The sequence below is a fragment of the Phascolarctos cinereus genome, unplaced genomic scaffold, assembly GCF_003287225.1.
Source record: "Phascolarctos cinereus isolate Bilbo 61053 unplaced genomic scaffold, phaCin_HiC Scaffold_4;HRSCAF=312, whole genome shotgun sequence".
Taxonomy (NCBI): domain Eukaryota; kingdom Metazoa; phylum Chordata; class Mammalia; order Diprotodontia; family Phascolarctidae; genus Phascolarctos; species Phascolarctos cinereus.
In genome coordinates this window covers 210777988-210796242 of record NW_027555847.1, presented here as the reverse complement: position 1 = coordinate 210796242, position 18255 = coordinate 210777988, and the positions used below count along the sequence as shown (strand labels likewise).

The 18255-nt window shown below is 40.7% G+C and overlaps 1 protein-coding gene across 1 annotated transcript in view; it reads right to left on the bottom strand.

Annotated features, from left to right (window-relative positions):
• Positions 1–18255, bottom strand: part of VWA3A (von Willebrand factor A domain containing 3A) — a 72532-nt gene that overhangs the window by 11635 nt on the left and 42642 nt on the right. The window contains exons 16-26 of the mRNA XM_020965392.2: positions 18103–18197; positions 17050–17169; positions 14844–14918; positions 14433–14577; positions 13306–13498; positions 9960–10030; positions 8501–8653; positions 6419–6509; positions 5853–5963; positions 3945–4039; positions 131–283 (exon numbers count right to left, since the gene is read on the bottom strand). Of these exons, the coding sequence (XP_020821051.1) occupies positions 131–283; positions 3945–4039; positions 5853–5963; positions 6419–6509; positions 8501–8653; positions 9960–10030; positions 13306–13498; positions 14433–14577; positions 14844–14918; positions 17050–17169; positions 18103–18197 (1302 nt within the window). The remainder of the gene's footprint in view (positions 1–130; positions 284–3944; positions 4040–5852; positions 5964–6418; positions 6510–8500; positions 8654–9959; positions 10031–13305; positions 13499–14432; positions 14578–14843; positions 14919–17049; positions 17170–18102; positions 18198–18255) is intronic.

Here is an 18255-nt window from a genome sequence, read left to right as displayed (position 1 = left end):
ATCTTCGCAGCAGACAAATTAGCAGTGATGAGCTACTTACCCATGCAATATGTGCCAGCTCCCCACAACCCAGCAGGCTGGTCTAAGCTGCTGCATACAGTATTTGGTGAGGTTGCAAATTAGAACTGACCTTGACTTCTGCAACTGGGAAGTAGGTTAGAGTTTTGGATGAAATTTGCTTCTGTAAGGCATCTTCCATTTTCTTCTGATGAATAGAGTTTGTGCCAAACAAGAGTTTAGGCAATTCTAGCTTCAGTTTTTTCAAGTTGCAACTCGTCAACCACTTTTAAATAAAAGAATACAACATTATTTGAGGAATCATGTACCTGATTGGTTGACTGAATCATCACCTCCACTAAAAAACCTTAAATGTAAAATTTGCAGCAAGCTTACAGCCCTTTTGGTCATTCTTATTGGTGTTTACATCTTATTACTCTTGTTAGATTTTAAGCTTAATGAGGGCAGGGGACTATGCCATTTTACACCCCTGTACTGCCAATGTTTCGCAGCTAGCAAACTCTTAATAAATGTTTGTGGGATTGAATTGAATAGCCTGGCCATGATGTGTCGAGCTCAAAAGGAGTTTAAAAGGTTTTTGAACAGAGTGTGTGTAGGACATGTGAAACAGCCTCTAGGGAAGTAATTTGAACTAGCTTCTGGAAAGCAGAAGCCCAAGAAATGGTGAATGAGGTTTCCATATTTGAAGAGCTTACAAACTGTCTGTATACCTAGACCCCAAAGAAATCAAGAAAAGAAGAAAAGCTTCTATATGTACAAAAATGTTCTATTTATTTATTTATCTGTTTATTTATTTATTTATTTATTCATTTATTTATTCATTCATTCATTTATTTATTTATTTGCGTAGTATAGCAAAACAAATTCCCACATTAGCCAGGTTTGAAGATGTATGTCTCCTTTTGCCCTTAAAGTTCATTTCCTCTCGGTCAGGTGGGGAAAATCATATTTCAACTGCATGTTTTTGGACTCCAGCTTTATCATTGCATTGATCAGAATTTTCCAGTGTTTGAAAGTTGTTTTTCTCTATAGTGTAGTTATCATGTTTGTCTTTAGAGTGTTGTTATTGTATACATTATTCTCCTAGTTCTGCTCACTTCATTCCATGTTGATATGCAGAGGTCTTCCTAGTTTTCTCTGAAATTCCATTTCATCTTTTTTTTTATGCCACAATAATATTTCATTAGATTCATATGCCTTAATTTGTTTAGCCTTTCCCCAATAGGAAGACACTCCCTTGGTTTTCAATTTTTGGCTACCATGATACATACAGATCCTTTTATTTTTTCTTTGATTCCTTTGGGGGTAGAGGCCTAGTGGGATAGCTGGATCAAATGGACAGTTTGGTGACTTTCTGGGCATAGTTCCAAATTGCTTTAATGGAGTGCTGAAAGAAATAACAAAAGGGATGCTTTCAATGAAACCTGAGAAGATATGTAAGAACTAGTGCAGAGTGAAGTAAGCAGGACCAGCATGGCAACATATGCAATAAGAATGCTATAACGTTCCCCAATTGTTAAATGGTCAAAGGATATGAACAGGCAGTTGTCAGATGAAGAAATTAAAGCCATCTATAGTAATGTGAAAAAATGCTCTAAATCGCTATTTATTAGAGAAATGCAAATCAGAGCAACTCTGAGGTACCACATTGCACCTATCAGATCGACCAACATGATGAAACAAAACAATGATAAATGTTGGAGAAGATGTGGGAAAACTGGAACACTAATGCATTTTTGGTGGAGTTGTGAAATGATCCAACCATTTTGGAGAGCAATTTGGAACTATGCCCAAAGGGCTGTAAAAATGTGCATACCCTTTGATCCAGCAATATGACTACTAGACCTATATCCCAAAGAGATTATAAAAAAGGGAAAAGGACCCACATGTACAAAAATATTTATTGCAGTTCTTTCTGTGGTGGCAAAGAATTGGAAATTGAGAGGATGTCCATCAATTGGGGAATGGCTGAACAAGTTGTGGTATATGAATGTAATGGAATACTACTGTGCTATAAGAAATGATGAACAGGCTGACTTCAGAAAAACCTGGAAAGATTTGTATGGACTGATGCTGAGTGAAGTGAACAGAACCAGGAGAAGGTTGTACACAATAACAGTCACGTTGTGCGATGATTAATATTGATAAACTTAACCCTTCTCAGTAATACAAGGATCTAAGACATCTCTAAAGGCCTCATGATGGAAAATGCTATCCACAAAGAAGAAAGAACTGTGGAGTTTGAATGCAGATTGAAGCATACTATTTGCCATTTTTTTCTTCTGTTGTTTTGTTTCCTCTTTCTGATGGTTCCTCCTATTGGTTCTAATTCTTCCTTACAACATCACTAATGTGAAAATATGTTTAATAGGAATGTATATGCATAGCCTACATCAGATTGTGCACTGTCTTGGGGAGGGTAATAGGAGGGAGGGGGAGAAAAATTTAAAACTCAGAAGCTTATGGAAGTGATTGTTGATAATGCAAAATAAATTTTAAAAAAAGAGGGGAAGGAAGGGGAGAGAGGAGGAAAATTTGGAACTCAAAACTGTAAAAATGAATGCTAAAAATTGTCTTGACATGTAATTGGGAAAAATAAAATACTATTAAATTATAAAAAAGAATGCTATAACAACAAATAACTCTGAAAAGTTTTACAACTCTGATCAATACAATGGCCAATCATGATTCCATAGGATTGACAATGAAGCATACTACTCATCTTTTTTTTTTTTTGTGAGGCAATTGGGGTTAAGTGACTTGGCCAGAGTCACACGGCTAGTAAGTGTTATATGTCTGAGGCCAGATTTGAACACAGGTCCTCTTGACTCCAGGGCTGATGCTCTATCCATTGTGCTACCTAGCTGCCCCTTACAACTCACCTTTTTTTTTTTAAAGGCAATTAGGGTTAAGTGACTTGCCCAGGGTCACACAGCTAGTAAGTGTCAAATGGTTGGTCTGAAGCTGGATTTGAACTCAGGTCCTCCTTCAGGTGCTCTATCCACTGCGCCACCTAGCTGCCCTGTTACTACTCATCTTCTAACAGAGAAGTTCTAGACTTAGGGTGTAGTACAAGACACAAATTTTTTAGATGTGGCCAATGCAGGAATCTGTTGTGCTTGTCTATACTTATTTATTGCAAGGGTTTTGTTTTTCTTCCTTTTTTTCCAGTGGAGGGGAGAGGTGGGAAGGAAGAGAAATAGACTTTTGTTAATTGAAAGAAAGATTAAAGAAACCAACTCATTCAAGGAGCTTTTAAGTCTTAAGCTGTGGCCTATGGGCCACTGGTGGACCATTCCTGGCATAACTCCATAAATCCATGTGCATATCAAGCTTTACCACTTTGATTTTTATTTAGCCCCAATAAAATAGGTAGCAGAACAGAGTATAATAAATAAGCAAATATAGATTCTGTGGACTAATGTGTTACATATATAGTTTTTTCCCCAGTGGTATGTAGATGCTGCTGTAATAAATGAAGTACAAATTTATTTAAAAGAATTATGCTTTCTCGCATATTTTGTTAATCAGTGGACACTAACAGAAGTGTTACCACAATATCATATGAAAGCCCTCAACAATTTATTAGATGTTTATAAAAGGGTCTTTATACTAAAACAGATTAGGAGTACTGATCTAATTGAGAGGATCTTGTGTCTGGCCCTTCATGACCAAATTTGAGGTTTTCTCGGAAAGAATACTGGAGTGGTTTGCCATTTCTTTTTCTAGCTCATTTTACAGATGAGGAAACTGAGGCAAACAGAGTGAAGTGAGCTGCCTAGGGCCACATATCTAGTAAAAATCTGAAGGCACATTTGAACTCAGGTTTTCCTGACTCTAGGCCCAGCACTCTAGCTGCCACCACCTAGCTGCCTTGTGCTGAACTGTTGTTCAGGAGATATTTATTTATATGGATAACTTAATACCTCTTCAGTTGAGGAAATGTCATAGTTTTTGGGAAGCTCAATGGAAGAAACAGGTTTTTTTGGGGCCTTTATCGGTGGATTTTTCTTGCGTGCATCTAGAAGAAAGACATTTACATCAATTATAACCCCTTCTTGATACCAGTTCTCAATGTCACTCAACTTGTTTTTTTTTTTTTTTTGGCTAGGCAATGGGGTTAAGTGACTTGCCCAGGGTCACACAGCTAGTAAGTGTCAAGTGTCTGAGGTCACATTTGAACTCAAGTCCTCCTGACTCCAGGTCTGGTGCTTTATCCACTGCACCACCTAGCTGCCTGGTTTTTTTTTTGTTTGTTTGTTGTAGGGAGATGGAGTCTTCTAATCTCATGCCCAGGCTGGAAATACAGTAGCTACTCATGTGCTGATCCCAATACTGATCAGCATGGAAAATTTAACCTGCTCCATATTCTGAGCTTTGTTGGTTCAGTCTTCTTTAAGCCCCCTGGTGACCCTCCAAACCTGGTGGTTTACCATGCTGGTGAACCTTTCCCTTTGTTAATAACAAATAATGAAAAAAATGTGGTTGGTCCTTTCTTTGGTGGTTTAATCTTCTTTACCATATTTGGACTTTAATATTTCATTGGCAGGGCTAAAATAGGAAAACATTTGGCTGTTTCAGATCAGAGAAGCCATGTTGGTTAGCACCATGTTGTCTTCTAGCTTAACTCCTACTTTCTAAATTAGGGTGACACCCTATAGGCTTTCAGCCCTATTATCTCTCAGAACACCTACTCAAGCCACCAACTTTAGCCTCCCCAGTAGCACAGACTACAGGCATGAGCTACCATGCCTAGCTTCAATTTGGTTTTAAAATGTGAAGTTTGTTATTTTTTTAAAGAATGATCTTAGCATTTATATAGTGCTTTAAAGTTTGCAAAGGGCTTTACATATTATCTCATCCCATCTTTACCATAACCCTGGGATATAGGTGCTATTATTATCCCCATTTTATGGATGAGGACACTAAGGCTGAGAAAGTGTAGGTGATTTGCTCAGAGTCACACAGCTAGAAAAGTATCCAGGGCAGGATTCAAACTTAGGTCTTCCTGACTCCAAGTCCTACGTTCTATTCACAATGTGATTTTTAGGCACCACTCACTAAATAGTAGAAATTTGAGCCAAGCAGTGGATACCATATGGAAATGAATCAGCTTGGGATCTTGCTGCCTTACTATTAAGTAAATCATTTAACTCGATTGGCACAATTTCACAATAACATAGACCATGTTCCCAGAGTGAACTGTTTCTACTCCCACCAGTTAGCTGTATGGTAAGAGGACCTTTTCCTAACATGTGAGAGTTAAGACAGTAGAAATCTGGAGAGTTTCTTTTTTTTTTCTTTTTTAAGAATAAAAGTGTTATTGCTGTTTAGTTGTTTCAGACTCTTCACGACCCAATTTGGAGTTTTCTCGGCAAAGATAGTAGAGTGCTTTGCCATTTCCTTCTTCAGCTCCTTTTATAGATGAGGAAACCGAGGCAAACAGGGTGAAGTGACTTGCCCAGAGTCACACAGCTGTTAAGTATATGAGGTCACATTTGAACTCAGGTCCTCCTGATTCCAGGGCCAGTACTGTATCCACTGCCACCTACATGCCCCTCTTTTTTTCCCCTTCTAATACAAATATACCTTTTTGTCTCTTTTGGATGCCTTTTCCCCCTCACTGTATGTAGTCTTTGCAAGCCCATCCCATCAGTAAGTTAGTAGATGTCAAACCAAGGAAAGATTTGCTCAGAAATATTGCTATGCAGCCTCCTGGGAGAGAAAAGACCCCTCCACTGGGGAGGTGTTACTTTTACAACTACCAGGTAGAAGAGGCCCTTTCAGATAGTCTTTCTTAGGGGCCCAGAATTGCAGTTTAGTTAGTCATTTACCTGCATCTTTCCCTTGATTAATAACAATTAAAAAAGATGTGGTTGGCCCTTTCTTTGCCGGTTTGATCTTCTTCTTTCCCTTATTTGGACCCCAATCTTTCACTGGCTGGCCTAGAAAGGTGGAAAATTTGGCCATTTCAGATAGGGGAAGCCATACTGATTAGCATCATGTTGTTTTCTAGCTTAATTCCTGCTTTTTAAATCTCAAGCTACGCTCTGAACTGGAAGACTTGGTTCTGGGTCACTACAAACCATGAAATTCTACTATGACTTTGAGATCCTGAGGTAATTGAGAGGTTCCTTTCTATTCACAGTGACATACTCATTAGCTCTGCACTGACTCTTTTGAAGTGTGCCATGTGGGACCCCTGATTTTCTGGCAGATTTAAGTCCCTCTTTGGACAGCTGGATCTGGGTCATCTGATCTGATTGATTGTATGCTATACCCAGTTTGGATTTTATATTTAGCTCTTGCCAACAGTTTAACAGAACTGGTTCCCATGTAAATACTTTTCCTTCATTCTCCCCTGTTTCCCAAACATGCTGGAGCCTGTGCCTTCTCTTACCTGCTGGGATGGCTGGTTTGCTGGTGTTTGAGTGCCGTGTCAAATTCTTTGTGGAGACAATCTTGTCTTTGTCAGGATCACTTTTATTGCTCTAAAAAAAAAACAGGCTAGCTGGAAAAGATGTCTTGGTCTCTAGGCTGTCTGCATCCCAGTAATATGCCAGCCCCTGAGAACCTTCTTCTCAACTTATTACTATGTTATTACTATAATCCATGCAAGGTAGAGCTTGAGAGAGGAGCCCAGGGAAAAGTAGAAAGAGAGGTATGAGGACAATTCCTGTAGGAAGTTTTGTTAGATTCTGTGGAACTTCAAGGCCCTTACCACACTATAACGATGGGTCCATGAAGGCAGGGAGCTTGGCAAAAAGACTGAAGTGACCTGTTTCTACCTTTCCCACCGAGTAGAATTTTCTGCGTTTCCCACTGGTTTGTTTGAGGAGTCTCTCTCTCTCTCTCTCTCTCTCTCTCTCTCTCTCTCTCTCTCTCTCTCTCTCTCTCACACACACACACACACACACACACACACACACTTATTCAAGCTACTATTTGTCAAGCTAAAAGTTTTTGTTTTGTTTTCTTTTGAGTTATTAAATGTTACTGGAAGGCAGTAGCCATTCAGCTAAAAAAACAAAACCCACTCTCAGTCTCCTCCAACATGCCAGGTGAGCGGCCCTTTCTCTGTGTACCCACATGAAAAAGGTAAGAGATCTGAAACTCTTAAGGGAGGGCCCATCCCATTTAAGCCCTAAATCTACAAGAGTTTGTTACAGGCGTTGATAGTCCACGGGGTTGCCACTTCAGGCCTTTGGCTCAGTAACTATTAGACAAGATGATAAGAGAAAGGTCCTGGGACTGTGGTGTTTATTATTTTTTTGTTTTAATCATCAACAAGTGTTTAGAGGGCAGGGTAGGAAAGGATGAAGTACCCTGGAAACCTGAATGAAACCCCTGAATGATGACATCTGTGCAAATGGAATTGAGTATTGACTGAATGGTAGCTATATTTTTTCAGGGACAGATGCCTCTTTAAGAACATTAATATCATTGTTAAACAATGAAGGGCATGTGTGTCATCGCCCTGCTTCTATTCCCAAGCTCTACTACAGGCTGTCAGCTCTGGGGTCTTTTGGAAAGGCCCAGACCTCCCCCTGGGGACTCACATGTGTTAGGTAATACACATACACAAAAATACATAAACAAATCTGATACTTCTGAATAAGATACCCTTCTAATGGCCAAGATGAGGAAGTGACTTTATGTGGATTTGCCCAGGATGAAGAATAAACCATCTGCTTTTTCTTCCCTCCCTTCTTTCTCTTTTAGCTATAGTCCTTCAGTCTATTCCAGCTCCTTCTGGTCCCTGGATATTCCTACAGAATAAGTCCCCTCTGCTTCAGTTCCACTAAATACAATGGTGCCCATCCTAAGTGCCAACTCCATTACCCTAGCACTGTCCTCTAAAGTCAATCCAGGCAAACCAAATTGAATCAGGTTCAGGTTCAGATTAGTTTTGATGTCTTTTGCAGACCCAATCTACCCACCAAATAGCCTGAGCTGACAAGCAGTCTTCTCAGAAACTCTACTTTCCTGGAAGTGGTGGGCAGGGTGCTGCTACTTACCCCCTTCCCCCTAACTTGAGCTGTTATGGGTTCTGGCCCTTAGTAAGATGGAGATGCTGGTTGTTATTTACTGGTTACCCAGCTTCTATCCTTTATCCAGGGGCCCTGGACTGTGTCCTTGGCCACAGCTGTTTCAAAATCCTCAGAATGATCAAGAGACAAGGTAAAACACACAGGTATTCATTGTTAGGCAGCTAGAAGGTATAGGGGATAGAGTGTTGGACCTGTAGTCAGGAATATTCTTTTTCCTGAGTTCAAATCTGGCCTCAGACACTTACTAGCTCTGTGACCCTGGGCAAGTCACTCAACCCTGTTTGCCTCAGTTCCTCCTCTGTAGAAGGAGATGTCAAACCATTCCAGTATCTTTGCCAAGAAAATCCCAAATGGGGTAACAAAGAGTCGGACATGACTAAAAAACCACTTAACAACAACAACTCATTGGTATTAATAAAGGGGAGTCAAACCATTCTGGCCATTGAGAGTTTGACAGGCTTAGGGCAGCAAAGTTTTCGAGGCTGACTTTTTTCCTTGAACACCTTTGGCTCTTCTTTGGGTACCGGTGGGCTTTCAGCCAAGCTTCCAGACTGGTTTTTGAGGGATGCTACCAGCAAAGCACACTGAAAGAGTGAAGTGAAATGTTAGTGCCAACCTGTAGTCTCATCTAAATATATTAAGGGCAAGTTCAATTCATGGACAGTGGTGGTGGGGTGATGATGGTGAAACTTCATTAAATTATTAAAATGACAGGCCTTACAAGCCCTATTGAAAATAATGGGACCTCTAGGACTTATCGAAAGTGGGTCCCCTAGGTCCTTCCTTTAGAAATCATGGACTGCCTTGTGGCTGCTGTTTAGTATTAATCATAGCAGTATTGTTTTTTTCCCAAATGGAGCATAGATAGCAACATTGGCTTCTATAACTTCATTAATCCGTAGAAAGAATAGGTTGTCTTTGTGATCAGATTGGAAGATTTTCCAAAGGTCCATTGGCCCCAGAGCTTCTTTCTCCAATGGCCTGAAATTCTTCCTAGGTCAGATATTGAAGGCCTCCATTAAATCAGAAGTATCAGACCTAGAATGACTAATATAATAAGGAGCCAATATCACCCAATAGTGATGACATAAATTCGTTTATCAGATCTAGTTGAATCAAAGGAACTGAAGAGAGTGAGACAAAGAGAAATCGATGAAGGAGGTATGTTTTGATGAGGTATAGGAAAGGATTTTAGAGAAGATTCCAGAGGGACCTGAGAGTCCAGGCACTGCAGTCATGTATGAGCCATTGTGTTTGCATATATTGTGGGGGGATAAAAAGATGAATTAGGCAGTGTCTGGGCTCTCATGGAGCTTGGGCTTTTAAGGGAAAATGATATAAGTTTATAAATAATTACAATATAAAGCAATATATGTACCAAACAAATAGTACAGACAATAAGTACTACAGGAGTGTGAAGGAAGAAGAGAAATCACTTCTGGATGGATGGATGGTTGTGGTGAGGTGGGGGGGAAGGGCTCAGGATAGCATCATGAAGGAGATTGATTTAGAGTTAGGCCTTAAAGGATAAATAGAAGGTGGAGGAATGGTAGAAGAAGTAAGACAGTCTAGGCAGGGGAGAACAGCATAGATATAGGGACAGAATGGCAAGGGAAGAAAAGTAGGAAGGAAGGAAAGAGGGAAGAAAGGAAGGAAGAAAGGAAAGAGAGAGGCCCAAGTTCCCTTGTAATTTTGTTTAGGGGCAGTCCTAACTATATCCCTGTCCTCTTTACCCTGTTCTGAAGACCTGGGTTTTAAAAAGAGAAACTCTCATTGATTTAGCACACTGGAAGCCCCTGTGGTTGAGTTGGGGTGGGTTGGAGGGGAAAAGAGTGGGAAAAACCTGTTACTGAAGGAAGGTAATTAGGTAATTGTCGCGCAGAGAGGCACCTTTTGGGAGTAGTTGATGGCCTTTTCCATCTCCAAGGCGATAGTACTGATATCATCACTCTCGAAGATGCCTGGAAGCCAAACATTGAGTGACTGTGGGAAAGTGGTTTTAAGCAAGAACTATATGCCAGAGGAGTTAATTAAAACAACAGAAGCTTGTGTTCTGCAGGGACCCATTGGAACTTAGATGAACCATCTTCACAGCTGTTTTCTTCAATAGCTTGGAGGAAAGGGTTAAATGACTTATACATCCTGGCTCCCCATTTCGGGCTCTCACCACCAGACCTTAATGACCTTTACCAAGAACAAAGCCTTGATTCCACCTCTACATCCTAAGACTAACCTTGGATCTTGGTGAATTGTACCCTGCCTTAAAGGGAACACGATATATGCTGATTCAGATTTATACAAATAAGTTAGGTGTATCTGGTTATCTGCTTTATAAGATGATTCACCTTAGATTCCTTTATTTAGCAAATTTCCCTTATAATTATTATCAGGATTATATCTAAGGCTATAGAAAGGCAATGTCAATGCAAGGATGCCCAAGTTCAAGTCTCACCTGTGACAAATACTGGAAGCATGACTGTGAACAAGTCACTTTTTTCATTTTAGGCAAGTTTCTTAATCAATCAGTAAGTAATTATTAGATAACTAGTATGTGCTAGGCACTAGATGTTCCAAAAACACAAGTAAAAAGCGTGATACAGGCCAAAAGTTTGCAGAGAAGATGCTGACCTGTTCTAATAATAAAATCACAGATCCAGTCCCCATCCTGTTATATCAACATCATTATTGATATAATGATTAAAATATATTAATAATAATGTCTTCCATGTGTTTTGGCTTAGCATAGGGATGGAAAGCGCACAGGTGGCTCAGTGGATAGAACACTAGGCCTGAACTCAGGGAGACCTGAATTCAAATCCCACCTCAGGTAGTTGTGTGACCTTGGGTAAATCTGTCTACTTCTGCTTCCTTAACTGTAAAATGGGGATAATAATAGCACCTGTCTTGCAGGGTTGTTGTGTGGATGAAAGGATATTTGTAAAGTGCTTAGCACGGCACCTGGCACATAGTAGATGCTAGACAAATGCTAGCTATTATTATTTTGTTGTTTTTTGCTAGGCAACGGGGTTAAGTGACTTACCCAGGGTCACACCGCTAATAAGTGTTAGATGTCTGAGGCCGGACTTGAACTCGAGTCCTCCTGACTCCAGGGCAGGCACTTTATCCACTGCGCCACCCAGCTGCCCCTGCTAGCTATTATTATTAGCAGACCTAGATTCTAGTTGCAGCTGTGTTCCTAACTAGCTTCATGATCCCAGGCCAGTTGTATGTGCTCCCAGAGTTTCAGTTTCCTGAAGACCTGAAATGAAATATCAGGTCTTAGGATCATAGATGATTTCTAAGGTCTCTTCCAGGTCTGAAATGGGCTTTATACTTTTCAAATTATACTCACATCTGTGATTTCATGCCAACATTTCATGCCCTGTGATATGGGTAGGGTGGATAGGATAATTACCATTTTATACATAAAGAGATTGAGGCACAAGGATTAATCAGCTTGCTTAAGGTTATGTGGTAGCAAAGTCTGACTCTTGGTTTTAGGATCTTTCCATTAGATTATTCCCGCTTTAGGACTTAATTCACAGAAGTTTTATTTATACAAAATGTCTCAGGAACAAATCTATTGTGAAATATTAAGTATGTTGGTATGTTTCTTAAAGGAATGTTTGTGAAACACACACTGAAGCCATTGAAATAATGGTCTAAGAATTGAATTGCACCCAGGTAGATATATAAGAACAATGGGAAGGACTTTTCCGGAAAAATGCATTCGTTCTTTTTCCTTTTTTAAAAGGGAACACCCTTACCTGGCCGAACATAGACCTAATGACTACTTTGTCTGTTGGATATCATGAAGGCATATTGAATAAACTGACAATTCTGAGACCACACTCAACCTAGAATCAAAACGTGATGAAGAGAAACTAAGCCCAGAAAAACTGCAAGTTCAGTCTGTAACTTACAGGTCAGAATTTGGCAGAAGGTAATCGTGGGAGAGTCTCTCTCTTTCTCTCTCTCTCTCTCTTTCTCTCTCTCTCGCTCTCTCTCCCTCTCCCTCTTTCTCTCTCCCTCTCCCTCTTTCTCTCTCCCCCCTCCCTCTTTCTCTCTCCCTCTTTCTCTCTCTCTCTGCATACACATTCACGTACACACATATAGAGAATCTCAAAAGTCTTAGTCTTATTAAGACTTTTGGGATACCCTGTACATATTTATATCTATATCTACTCACAGACATATGTATGTAGCTATGTATATGTATGTAGATATATATATATATATATATGCATATCCACATACATATATTCTCATATTCTCTCTCTCTCTCTCTCTCTCTGAAGGTTGTGAGCTTCAGAGGCTCATTCTGCTTAATTAGGAGTTTCAACACACCTCAACGGGAATGGTCCAAAGGGAACTTAGGAAAATTATCTTTACTGCTCTCTCTGGGCTCCCTGGAGGAATTTTCCTTGTAAACTGCAGCCTCCATATCTATTCCTCATATTCTCTCTGCTGTATGTATGTGGTATTTCCCTTTCATTAACCTCAACACTGTTCATCTCTTTTCTGTAACACCTTCCTGCTGGTTATGGTCGAGGAGGGGCAGTTCTGGACTGCAAACTACATTTATCAAAGGTTGACATGACTCCTGATTGGTTGAGATGTTGCTGAGTGCAGATGCAGCATGAAGCCTAGGGCTGCCTCTCCCTTACCTTGCCTGAGTGGGAGTGTTACATTTTTGTATATGTGTCTACTCTGCCAGGTGTGTGTTACTCTTACAAGTTGTTAAAATTAAGTACTTGCAAAGTAGTTTATCTGATTGAGTCAATTCCTGTTATAATGATAAATGATGATTTGTATATTTGTGTTTGAGCTAAAATTTCCCTCAATATGATCAGGGTATATTGTAATTTTGTATGCCTAAGAAATTTACATTCCTGTTTTCAAAGACAGTCGAAAGTGTGTGAGTTGTTGGGTTCAGTCTGCCATGATGCATTTTTCCTAAAGCTAAAAGATCCCAACTTCACAAGGCTTGTGGGACGTGTGTAGAAGCACATGACCATGGGAGTATTTCTAATAGTCTGGTAAACAATGCTACTCAGGTTTTTATTTTTTATTTTTTAAAGAGAGGTGTCTCACTCACAGGTACATTTGTAGTGCATCACTCTTCTGGAATGAAGTCCCCACTCTGGTCAGGCACAGGTTATAGCCTAATTACTAATCAGTATAAAAAGCAGAGAACTGCCCCCAAAAGGAGAAAGCAGCCAAGACTTTCACTAACCTGTGTCACCAAACCAGTGGAATCTCCCATTAGATGCACGAGTGACCTCCTTGTAAGCAGAGGCTGTGTCAGTCCTGTTGGCATAGCGGGCAGGGACTGTGCCATCCATCTCTAACTCGATGTGGAACAGGCAAACATGAATCCTCAGATCACAGCCACCACAGGTCTCGGCGACATAGGCACTGACCATAGGCTGTGGGAAGATGAGTAGCTGTGGGGGCTCACAGGCTACAGGGTGCCTGAAGCTTGGACTTGAACATTCTGACCCCATCTTACTACAGACTAGGAAGGGAGATGGAATTGCTCTTGCCAGCTGACCAATAAGGGGTCAACACCTAAGTGGAAGAGAGGCTAGTGGGGCTTCCTAAAGACTCTCCTGCTCCTGGGAAGGGAGGAAGGATGCTTGGAGAAGAATCTACAAGGATTCAGATTAGATGGTCTCTCAAACAGAGATTCCTCGAGGATGGCATCAGGAAAGTCATATCCTAGAAAAGAAATTCTAAATCACCCTGAAAAGATGAGAGGAGAAATAGAAGGAAAACATTCCCTTCTTCCACTTTTGGAAAGTATCTATCTGGGCAGACTGACCTGGCAGCTGGCTTCATTTGTCCCTATACTCCTACCCATTTAATTTCTTCTGCTTTCTGGACAATGGGGCAGGCTGACTTACAGCCTAGGGGCTCTGTTGTCCTGCCCTCTATTATAGCAATAACTGAACCAGGCCAGAAGAAGCAAGCAAATTGACCTGGCCTCTGCATTACTCCCAGAAACCTGCAGAAGTTCCAGGAAACAAGTTTTTTCATTTTCCTTGTCTTTCTGCTTTTCCTTTTCATCCAGAAGATCAGAATTTCCACTGTATCAGGTGCAGTGGGGCATTCTTCTTTTAAGAACCTATTTAGACACTCGGTATTGAAAACTGCTTCTGAGGTTTATTTGAAAGCCAGGCCTTATATCATGTGTGAGATTTCCTTGTCTTAAATGCTACCAGTCTGAGGAGTTATATTCATTTATACAAATCTCTGACCATTTCAGGAGACGTTTGTCACCATTTGCCTCTAGACTGGCCTGTGGGTCAATCATCATTGACAAATAAGTCCTGGAGAGTCTAAAGGACCCATCCTACATACCATTTCCTGATCAGGTACTCCACCAGTGAAGATGTAGATGCCTTGGGAACTGAACTTGTCTTTATCCTTAAAGTCCACTTCTACTGCCTTCCTCATAGCACTGAGGACATTTCTGCTGCCCTTGCAGTTCAGGGACAAGATCCAGCTGGAGAGATGAGGGGAAAGGTCAAGATTCAGAGGAGTGTGTGGAGAGGATATGATTGTTAATGAGAAGCTGAGAGTAAAAATAGAAATGTTTGTGGGTGGAGGGAGGATGGAAAAGAGGATCTGGGGAAGGTGGCTTTCTGTTGTATGCCTGTTAGAGGATGAGAGAGATGGCCAGGCAAAGTTAGAGATTGCAAATAACAATGGCTCAAGCGTGGGCATCCAGAGGACAAATGAAGAGTGACATATCTTCCCCCTATCACCTACCGCCAGGCACTTTGCAAGTTCTCTTGGGTTAAGGGAACCATCTCAGGTCTCCAGCTTTCAACTATACTTCCAAACCTTCAAAGGGAATCATCGTCATTGTCACTATCATTGTCACTATCAACATAATTACAATCACCATCTCCTCCATTTATATTGTCATAAGGGGCTTTCCTATGTATTTGAGAAGTAGTTTTGCATAGTAGACAGTCACCCTTGGAGCCAGGGAGACCTGGAGTCTGGTCCCAATTCTAACACATACTGACTGTATGGCCCTGGGGCAAGTCACTGGACTTCTCAGGGCTCTGGACTCTTCGTGCTAAGACCATATGTTGCAGAGAGGGTGCTGAACTGCACTGGTAGAGGGAATTTCCTTACCTGGGATCTCCTTTTAACAATGAAATCAGTCTTCATCCCTTCCTATATTTTATCTCATACAATCTGTACAATAAACCCTGTGAGATAGGCAGAACAGCGATTATTATCTCTATTTCATCTCTTGAGATTCTTGGGGAGCACACCAAAAGTCATTTGGGAAATAATATGTAGGTATCTATTTTAAATGATAGGGATAAAGATTGGACCAGTGATTTTATTGGTATAATAGAGAATTCCAGAGTGAGGAGACTCCTTCTTCCAACTCAGGTCAACACCTCTGCAACTTACAGTCATCTAAGACATGTCAGAGCAGGAATATGAACACAGGTCTTTCTGGTTAGGAGGATGGCTTGATGTCCTCTACCTTGTGCTGCCTTTCCAAATAGTTTTGGAGCATGTTTTATATTAAAGCAGGTTAACAGGGAAATAATAGTAATAATAGCTAGCATTTATGTAGCACCTGCTATGGGCCAGGCACTGTACTGTGTGCTTTACAGATATCTCATTTGAATCTCACAACAACCTTGGGGGGTAAGTCCAATTATTTCCCCCATTTTACAGCTGAGGAAACTGAGGAACAGAAAGGTTAAATGATTTGCCCAAGATCATGCATCTTGGATTTGAACTCCTCTTTCTGACTCTAGGCCCAGAACTCTATCCACTGTGCCACCTAGCTGCAATAACTGGTATAGAACGAGAAAAGAAAAGCAACTCCTGCCACAGTTAAAAAATGTCTCTTTATTTTTTTTAAGGCAACTGGGGTTAAGTGACTTGCCCAGGGTCTCACAGCTAGTAAATTCAAGTGTTTGGTCTGAGGCTGGACTTGAACTCAGATCTTCCTGACTTCAGGGCTGGTGTTCTATCCACTGTGCCACCTAGCCACCCCAAAAAATATCTCTTTAATTGAATACACATGCATAGACACATGGTTTCCTAGAATAAAACTTGATTAACAAGAGAATAAGGGGGTCTAGCTAACTATCGTTGAGAATCTAAAATCCATGAGTTAACTTTCCTGCTTTCGTAAATACAATAGATTGCACATATTTGAACTTTTTTTTGATAACTTGGTGTCTTGGAGTCATTCTATAGGACTCTAACTGTAGAAGGTATAGGAGATTGGACTGGATATATGCTGATCCTGGGACATAGCCTAGGAACTGCTTTTTGGAAAAAATAAGTCTCTGACATAAGCTTTTTTTTTTGTTATTTGTTTCATTCTTTCTTTTTTATTTGTATCGCTCCTATTAAAGTAGAACAAACATAGTAAAAAATCGTTTCTCCATGTTTTTTTTGGGGGGGAGGGTCTTAGCCAAATTCAACTCTTTAGCTGATTTAGTTGAGATTTTACTATGAGATTTTACTAAGACTGGTTAGAAGTAGGGTAATACAGGAATTCAGACAACTGTGTCTTTGCAGTATTATGAGCTTTGAATATTTTCCATTTGAACTCATGGTCTAGAACAAATAATCCTATGAAGCAAGGCAAGTGTGAACCTTACGAGTCCATTTGTGTCTTTTTTTTTTTTAGTATGGCAGCATAGGAGTCATTAGAACAAACCCAGCCATGGGATTTGGTTACATTTTATCCTGGCTGATCAAGTGGTGTGTTTTGGGGCCACCTATCACCATTGCCCCAATGGACTCCTGCAACCACTTAATTATTCAAAGCTAAAAACCCCGAGATCATCCAAATCAGATAAAGCGATAGCCATCGAATGACGTTGTCCCTTTATTATCTATCACTATCCTCATCTTGCTGCTAGTAACCTCTCTTTGAACAAACTCCCTCCCAATAAATATAACCCCACCCTCATCATCAGAAGCTTACGCAATGATGTTGAAGCAATCCTTGTTTGACAATTGCTCCTCAAGCAGAAGTCTTAAGGAATGTTGGATATGAATAATGTACATGGAATTGGTCACTGAGATATCCACCAGTATAACCACCCTAAAAAGAAACACAACCTTTAAAAGGAGAACTGAATCTCTCAGCTAATGTTTATTTTGTTCCATTTTACTATTTAAAGTTTTTTCCAGGGGGAATTTCATGAGCTGAGCTCAGCACTGTCCAAAATCTGTAAAATTTGAAGCCAATAAAGGTATGGCTAGAATACTAGAGAAAGTGGCCTGAGGAAGGGTGTATCATTTCTTCCTCCAGAAGTCTCAAAATATGGAATATTTTGACTGGGATAGTTACAGCATGGTCATATCCCAAGGCATGGAAATGAGTAAACTGACCTCCATTTCCTTAGTTCAAAGCCGTAGGAGTCAATGATCCTGCAACTAAAAATCGTTGTGGGGGAAATAATAATGATAAAAATTGCAGTGGGAGAGCGAATTCAAAGGGTAAAGATTACCCGAGAGCCGGACTTGTTTCTTAATGGGTGAAGCCTTATTGTCGTAAAAGCAAACAGAACCAAGCAGTGTCAGGAGGCTGGCTGGGTGGGTGGAAGGGAATGGGGACTTGCTTATATTGGGGCTGACGCGGGGAGTGACTTATGGAAATTTGCTATGATGTGATCTTTGTGCTATGCAAGCAAGCAAACAAACAAACAAACTTGCCACTGGCCAGAGCTGACTGGGCCTTTGGGGTGGCTATTGTGAAACAGCTATACTTTCACTCTCCAGGAGCCCCTTCATTGTCATATTAATGAAATGGTAATGAGGGCTTTGACATCACAGAAGTTCCTATCTGGCAGGGAAAATCCCTAGACCACAAGGTCGCTGGTGATAGGGTGGGCCACAGAGTGGTGAGGTTGACTGTTCAGCATATGAGGGAAAGGATAAGGCCTCATTGTTTTGGGGAAAAGATTAAGACCTTGCTACTCCTACTCCAAAAAAACATAATGAAGCAGACAGGGAACCACATAGGAGAAAATACCTTTTTTCACAGACTGTGCCCCAGATTCTCCTGCTGGAGATGGAAAGCCACTCAATCCGCCTCTCAAACATCCGGATGGCATTGCTGAGCTGCTTCTACAAACCCCCAGGTCAGACAGACTCAATAAACAACCGTTTCCCAAGGAAGGCAAAG